The following is a 7,974-nucleotide window of genomic DNA, read 5'->3' on the forward strand; positions in this document are numbered from 1 at the left end:
TGGTCTCGATCTCCTGACCTTGTGATCCGCCCGCCTCGGCCTCCCAAAGTGCTGGGATTACAAGCGTGAGCCACCGCGCCCGGCCTTTTTACTAATTTTCCTGCACACGTCAGTTGTAATTACAGAGCTGAGTGTAAGATCAGCTGACACACCCAGGGTTTTATTTTATTTTTTTGTTTTTGTTTTGTTTTTTGTTTTGAGATGGAGTTTCACTCTTGTTGCCCAGACTTGAGTGCAGTGGCCCAGTCTTGGCTCACTACAACCTCCGCCTCCTGGGTTCAAGCAATCATCCTGCCTCAGGGTCCTGAGTAGCTGGGATTACAGGTGCTTGCCACCACGCCCGGCTAATTGTGTATTTTTAGTAGAGAACAGGTTTCACTGTGTTGGTCAGGTTGGTCTCGAACTCCTGACCTCAGCACACCCAGAATTTTAGACGGGCCCCCAGGGTGGGGCCTTGGCACCCTCCGGTAGAGAAGAAGGGACACGGGCCATACGTGGGGTGTCCTTTCTAGGAGTCTTGCGTCCCTTACCTGCCTACCAGGGATTGCGCCTCACAGCATGCAACCAGCAGGAATGATATCATGATCTGATTTCACCTGCAGTCCCTGGCCCTGGGGGTGTTTTACAGTTGGGGCATATCACAGTGTGAGCTAGTCCTGTCTGGGGGGCTTGGAGGCTCCACATGGCCATGGCACAGGAGCAGGCAGTTCCGTCCTCTGGCCTGGATCAGGCTCTGTACTTGGAGGCCTGTGGGCCAGATGACTGATAGGAGGGGAGCTGGGTAGAACCTCGGCCCACCTGATGTCCAGCAACAGAGGGCAGGGTTGCAGCACCTCCGGCCCAGCAGCCCCTTCCAAGCACGTCAGGATGCGCCCTTGCTTGTGCTGGCAGCTTCCTAAACATGGGGGCTGGGCATGGGGGCAGGTTTTTGTCTGAAGGAGCGATTTTGCTGTGGGGTTACTTGCTGCTTGAGTTCTTGTCCGAGGCCCACCTGGCGGCTGCTCCGAGAGCAATGAGGCAGCCCTGCTGCAGCTCAGCGTCCTGCCCCGCTCCCAGGAGCATGTGTTTCCTGGGGGGAGTGGCCCAGGACCGTGGCTCTGTGGTCCATTCTGTGGATGTCTACAAGGCCTGGGCATTCTGTGGGTTTGGGTGGCAGTGCCGTCTGGGCAGCTCCTGCTGGTCTGCCCCCAGCTGCACAACATGTCTTGTGCCTTGCTCTCTTGTGCCTCTGCAGGTTTTGGCTACGGGCCTCCACCTCCGCCGCCAGATCAGTTTGCCCCTCCGGGGGTTCCTCCTCCACCGGCCACTCCCGGGGCAGCACCTCTGGCTTTCCCACCGCCTCCATCTCAGGCCGCCCCGGACATGAGCAAGCCCCCGACGGCTCAGCCAGACTTCCCCTATGGTCAGTATGGTAAGTGGTCTCCTGCCATGCTGCATCCCTGCTGGCCCCGGGACCCTGGGCACGGCCTGCCTTCTCCTGCTGCCTTCCCCTGCTGGACGCCCCCCAGCCTTTACCTGCTGGGAAAGGGGAGAGGGTGGAGAGGGAGGTGCAGGGGTTGTTGGAGAGACCTCGTGGCAACTCCGGCCCCAGCAGAAGGGAGCGCAGGAGTCTTGGTCGCAGCAGAGCATTCGTCGCAGAGTGGGCATCGGAGGGCCTGCATGTGTGGGAACCTGAGTGGTGACTGGGTCAAGGGAAGTGGGTCCCAGGAGGCTGTGATCACTGTCTCAAGGTTGAGGCCTTTGGTGTGGGTCCTGCAGGCACTGGCCCCTTGGTGGGTTCCAGTTGCTGACGTCATCAGCATTCTGCTGGGTCCAGACCCCGCTTGGGGCAGGAGCCAGGTCTGCAGCAGGCGTGGCCTGGACGTGGGCTTCGCCCTGGGCTGGATGGCTGTCGTGGCTTGGATCTGCCTGGACGTGATCTGTAGGCAGCGCATGTGCTTCTGGGGCAGGAGCTTGTCGGGGGCAGGGTCAGCACGGGTCAAGGTCTGCATGTTTGTAGTTCTCGCCCTGCACCAAGCCAGGAGTCACAGCAGCCTTGCTCAGGATCAATGCGGTGGCCTCAGTGGGCAGGGTTCCAACCACGGTCAGCTCCTCTAGCACCAGGGGTCATTCACGAGCAGGGTTTGAGAACATGGGGCACCTGTCTCCAGGTGGCCACGGGCTTCTGGGGTGCCTGTGAACACGCTTCCTTTAGGCCTGGTGGAGGCCGGGCGTGGGAGTTGTGTTTGGCTGAGGTGCCCGCCCACCCGCCTCGCATGGCTCTGGTTCCCCTGCCCCCACGCCCAGACCTTGGGCTGAGGTTGCCGCATGTGTGGGTTCTTGACCCACCACCAAACCCTGGCGTGTCTGAGACTGGCAGGGGGGCGTGAGGCGCCCGGTTGGGGCGTGGCGTGTGTGTCAGCCGCTGCTCTTGGTGGCGGCTGCTTGGGTTGGTCACCCCGGTCTCGTCTCTTGCCAGGCCTGGGTTCCTATTCTCCAGCCCCGCCGGGCTGCGGCCCACACTTTGTTTACAGTCTTATGGTCAGGCTGAGCAGTGATGTGGCCTAGGTAGGTGCCGCCTCCTTCTCCAGGGTCCTCCCACCCGCCTGCACCGGGAGGTGGACGTGGCTTCCTCTGCCGTCCCGGGCGGGGGTGGACGCTGGCAGTGCCCTCTGGGAAGGGGCCCTTGCCGGTGCCAAGACATTGGCCACAAGCCTTCAGCGGGCCCAGGATCCCCCAGAGAGAGCCCACGCCCACCCGTGCCCATGTGCACCCGCCGGGGAACCCGGAGGTCATGGGAGGGGTTCCTGCCAGGTGTGCAGTGGGGTGGGGGCAGCCCGAGCAGCTCTGTCCTTGTGAAGACACCGCTGTCCACGCTCCTGAGGTCGGCTGTGTGGGCCGGACGGGCTGCAGGGTGTGCTGGCCCCTCAGCCAGTGGTGTCACTGGGGCAGTCAGGTTGGGCCCAGAGACCCTTCCCTGACATGTGCCACCAATGGATGTGCCCTGACAGGAAGGACAACGTGGGGTCTGGTCTGCGATGGAGGGGCGGGCAGGCCCTGTATCGCTGCAAGGGCCCATCGGGTTTTCTGAAACTCCAAGAGCCAGCTTGGTAGAAGCCCTGTCCGCCGTGGTACCTCGGGGCATGTGTGTCTCCAACCCCCGAGGCTTCTCCAGCCTCCCCTCGCCCCCGCCCCCAACCACGTCTTCGGGATTGAACAGGGAAGCAGCGAGGTTATGTGGGTCATGAGGGCTCTGGAAGCCACTTTTCTCTGTGTGCGCCCTGCTCATGTGATTTTGAGGGGGAGAACACGCCCGAGGCTCCTCTCTCTGGCCCAGGTGCTGGCCTCAGAAGGGCCCCACCCCACCCTGTGGGGCCTGTGGACTCAAGGCGGGCTCGGCGGAACTGTGTCCAGGCGGCCACGCTCGATGGCAGTGCCAACTGCCCGGGGACTGCCCCGAGCTCACAGGACTCTCTCCCCCAGCAGGTTACGGGCAGGACTTGAGTGGCTTTGGACAGGGCTTCTCGGACCCCAGCCAGCAGCCTCCCTCCTATGGGGGCCCCTCCGTGCCAGGGTCGGGGGGCCCCCCCGCCGGTGGCAGCGGCTTTGGACGAGGGCAGAACCACAACGTGCAAGGGTTCCACCCCTACCGACGCTAGCCCGCGGCGCCGCGACGTCTGCACGGCCCAGACCCAGGATTCCAAACTTGGGAACTCGTGACAATCACAAACGTGGCGGCAAAGTAGCGACTCAACCTTGGGGGGCGGGGGGGGCGCGAGGCTTTTGGAGCGGCTGTGGGTGTCGTCTGGACTGAGGTTTTTAAATATTTCTTTCTCTAACCCATCAGCACAATAAAAAAAAGTCACTGGTTCAACAACAGGGTTTAAAAAAAATGTCTTCAGCTTTAATTCAAAGCTTCAGGTTTCTTTTTCTTCCTTTTTTTTGGAAATTATTTTCCTGAGCCTTTTGTTTTATGGTATATTGTAAACTTTTATGTTAAAAAATATACATTTACAAATTGTGAGATTTTTAAGAGAAATTTTCTACAATGTATACTGGCTTATTTTTTAATTTAAAACAGGGTTTCCGTCGGCACTGGTGGAGGGGGGTGCGCTGTTAGTCTCCTCGCTCCTGGCTTTGGGGGTTGGGACTTGGTGGTCCAGAAACTCTGAGAGCTTCAAGAAGAAATCTACTGAGTGTGTTTCTGTTTTTTGTTTAATTCCTTGCTTTGTCGACTGACCTGCTTGGTAGTGTCTGAGGTGAACTGTGGGGGTTGCGCACAGCCAGCCACGTGGATCCCACGGCAGCGCCGAACCGGAACCGAGTAGGAAGCCGTTCTCCCCAGGCACGTGGCTTCAGGGCGTTTCCCATTGACCAGTTTGACCCTGGTTTGAATAAAGAGAAGTGCGTTTGGATTAGAAACCACTTTGTGTCCGTTTTTTCCCTCCTTGGTCTTGGCCTGTGTCTACCCTTCCAGTGCCTGGAAGGGTCTGAAGCGTGACGGAGGGCGCCCTCACCCTGCCCTTGGCTCTTGGTGGTCTCAGCAGCGCCGAGGGCTTCAGGGCAGAGGCTGAGTGGGGAACTGGGCCCATCCCTCAGTGGGTCTTGCGATGCTGTGACTTTTAGGACATGGCCACCACCGGTTTTCTGGGGGAATGTGGGCTCCAGGCTTTTCTCATCTCAAGACCTTTAGTTGCATCTTTTGCCATGGAAGGTGATACATCCCCAGGTTCTGGGGATTAGGACAGGGGCATCTTTGGGAAGTGATACTATGTCACTCTGTCAGGGAAGGCGAGACTTAAAAACATAAAAAGGGCTGGGCGCGGTGGCTCACGCTTGTAATCCCAGCATTTTGGGAGGCTGAGGCGGGTGGATCACCTGAGGTCAGGAATTTGAGACCAGCCTGACCAACATGGAGAAACCCCATCTCTACTGAAAATACAAAATTAGCTGGGTGTCGTGGCGCATGCCTGTAATCCCAGCTACTTGGGAGGCTGAGGCAGAAGAATTGCTTGAACCCGGTAGGTGGAGGTTGCAGTGAGCCGAGATCGCACCATTGCACTCTAGCCTGGGTGACGAGCGAAACTCCGTCTCAAAAAAAAACAAACAAAAAAGGACCACGAAGTCCCCAGTTGGAAGCCTACAGCGTGCCAGGCGTGAGACTGCAGGCAACAGCCAGAACCCCTGCCCCAGTTCATATTCTGGGGACAGGGAAGGTTTGGCTTAGTTTGGAGAGAGCCAAGGAAAGGGGTACCTCCCCCATCCCTGTGCAGTGCAGCTTCCTCACCGAGACAGGACCCCTCAACGCCTCAGCCCAGGAAGCCAGCTCCATTCCCTGCTGTCAGAGCCTTCTCCCATGTCCTCAGGAGCTGCTGTCCCAGTTTCCAGGAGGGCCAGGCGGGGGCGGCTCTCTCTCCACACCACAGGTCATGGTGTTGAGTGTCAACCCCTCCCATTACATCAGCTCCGCCAGCCAAGGAGCAGCACTCCCAAAATCAGCTTTCCAGCCAGGACGGTATCTGCTGCAGGAAAGTGGGCAACGTGGATGGACCCCACACACAGGTCCTGTGCTCCTCGGGATGGAGACTCAGCCCTTCCTGGGTACAGTGTAATTGGCTTCCCTTGGGACTGTGGGGATGGATGTCTGGGGAGAGCTCAGCTCCCTGGACAGTGCCACAGCTAAAGTCGGGTTCCCAGAGGTTTTGTGCTTTTTTTTTTTTTTTTTTTTTTTTTTGAGAAGGAGTCTCTGTCACCCAGGCTGGAGTGCAGTGGTGCAATTTCGGCTCACTGCCACCTCTGCCTCCTGGGTTCAAGCGATTCTCATGCCTCAGCCTCCCAAGTAGCTGGGATTACAGGCGCGCCACCACCATGCCTGGCTACTTTTTTTGTATTTTTAATAGAGATGGGCTTGGCCAGATTGGTCTTGAACTCTTGACCTCAGATGATCCAGCCGCTTCGGCCTCCCAAAGTGCTGGGATTACAAGCATCAGCCACCGCGCCCGGTCGGGTGCCACATCATAGTTAATAGTCACTTTCAACTTTATACTTAATTCCAGTAAGATACAGAAGCATCACTCCTAGGCCGGGCATGGTGGCTCATGCCTCTAATCCCAGCACTTGGGGAGGCCAAGGCGGGTGGATCACCTGAGGTCAGGAGATCGAGACCAACATGGCCTGGCCAACATGGAGAAACCCTGTCTCTACTAAAAATACAAAATTAGCCGGGCATGGTGACAGGTGCCTGTAATCTCAGCTACTTGGGAGGCTGAGGCAGGAGAATCACTTGAACCCTGGAGGCAGAGGTTGCAGTGAGCCGAGATCACGCCACTGCACTCCAGCCAGGGCAACAGGGGTGAAACTCTGTCTCAAAAAAATAAAAAAAAAGTCACTCCTACATAGTTCTAGTTACTCCTCTTCCTTTTTGAGCTATCCTTATTATTCATACTACATTTACATAACAAACTCAGTGATACTACTTTTCTTTTTTTTTTTTGAGACGGAGTCTTGCTCTGTTGCCCAGACTGGAGTGCAGTGGCCATATCTCAGCTCACTGCAAGCTCCGCCTCCCGGGTTTACGCCATTCTCCTGCCTCAGCCTCCCAAGTAGCTGGGACTACAGGTGCCCGCCACCATGCCCGGCTAGTTTTTTGTATTTTTTAGTAGAGACGGGGTTTCACCATGTTAGCCAGGATGGTCTCCATCTCCTGACCTCGTGATCCACCCGTCTCGGCCTCCCAAAGTGCTAGGATTACAGGCTTGAGCCACCGCGCCCGGCCTCCTAACTTTGTTTTTGAGACAGGGTTTTGCTCTGTCGCCCAGGCTGGAGTGCCGTTGGCGTGATCACGGCTCACTGCAGCCTCGACCTCCTGGGCTCGAGGCTCAGCCTCCCGAGTAGCTGGGAATTATTGTATTTTTTTAATACTTTATGTCCATGTGTACACAAATTTTTGTAAACACACATTTTTGTATTTTTTTGTAGAGAGGTAGTCTCGCTATGTTGCCCCTACTAACTTTATATACAAAATTTTATAGCTGTTAAAGCCTGAATTGTGCTTTTCAGGGAGGCCCTGTCCCTGCCCTGGTATCTGTAATGACCTGTCTTCTTCCCACACGGGGACCTGAACCCCTAAACCGCACCTACGAGCAAACAGTAGGCGCTCCATAGATACTTGTTGAGGTGGGTGCCATCGTGTAGATGACGGAGCACGAACCCGAGGCTCAGACAGGGGAGGCGGCGTGTCCAAAGTCCCACTCCGTGGAGGCAGCGGCTCTGCAGACCTCAGGCGGGGGCTGCTCTAATCCCCGCAGCCTGTGTTTTGCCCTCCAGACGGCAGAGGGCGTGTGTTCACCGCCGGGAAAGCGGAAGCGCGTGCGCGCGCACAGCGGAGGGGGCGGGACATGCCGGCAGTCTCGCGATAACTGCGCAGGCGCGGAGCAGAACTCTCTTTTCTGAGCATCCGGCAAGATGGTGAGTGCTGCGAGTTGGGGCGTCTCTGCCGGGCCTATCCGGCGCCATCCATCCTCTGACCGTCCTGCGGGGGCCGCAGTTTGGCCTCCCGACTACGGCGGCTTGCTCCTGACCCTGGAGGCGGCTGGATGTTGGGGCGCGGGGCGGACCCGGTGGGTGTCGGGACGACGCGGGGTCGGGAAGGCCTGTCCGGGCCTTCATGTCTGGGTCCCCGTCACCCGGAGCCGCGCGTGACCCCCGGGGACGGGTCAAGGCGGTGTGTCCCTGTCGGGCTTCTGTCCCCGGCGGCGCCGCCGCGCGTCTTCCGCGGTGTCCTCGGGCCCGGTGGTCGTGGGAGGTGGGTGTCGGGATCCCGCTGACGTCCGACCGGCGCCCGCGCAGGCAGAGGTAGAGCAGAAGAAGAAGCGGACCTTCCGCAAGTTCACCTACCGCGGCGTGGACCTGGACCAGCTGCTGGACATGTCCTAGTAAGGGCGGCCGGCAGGGGTCGCGGGCGGGGCTGGGCCAGCGGTGGAGCTTGTCCGGCGA

At 58.4% G+C, this 7,974-nt stretch overlaps 2 protein-coding genes across 3 annotated transcripts in view; both read left to right on the forward strand.

Moving 5' to 3' along the window:
• Positions 1-4,401, forward strand: part of DAZAP1 (DAZ associated protein 1) — a 19,543-nt gene extending 15,142 nt beyond the window's left edge. Inside the window, exons 11-12 of the mRNA XM_011964016.1 lie at positions 1,235-1,411; positions 3,463-4,401. Of these exons, the coding sequence (XP_011819406.1) occupies positions 1,235-1,411; positions 3,463-3,638 (353 nt within the window). The 3' untranslated portion in view covers positions 3,639-4,401. The remainder of the gene's footprint in view (positions 1-1,234; positions 1,412-3,462) is intronic.
• Positions 4,402-7,384: 2,983 nt separating this feature from the next.
• Positions 7,385-7,974, forward strand: part of RPS15 (ribosomal protein S15) — a 2,510-nt gene continuing 1,920 nt past the window's right edge. The window contains exons 1-2 of one of the 2 annotated variants that reach the window (XM_011964015.1): positions 7,385-7,446; positions 7,828-7,913. In XM_011964015.1, coding sequence (XP_011819405.1) covers positions 7,444-7,446; positions 7,828-7,913 — 89 coding nt within the window. In that variant the 5' untranslated portion in view covers positions 7,385-7,443. The other variant, XM_011964014.1, reaches the window with a different exon arrangement.

The sequence above is a fragment of the Colobus angolensis genome, unplaced genomic scaffold, assembly GCF_000951035.1.
Source record: "Colobus angolensis palliatus isolate OR3802 unplaced genomic scaffold, Cang.pa_1.0 Scaffold64, whole genome shotgun sequence".
NCBI classification, from domain to species: domain Eukaryota; kingdom Metazoa; phylum Chordata; class Mammalia; order Primates; family Cercopithecidae; genus Colobus; species Colobus angolensis.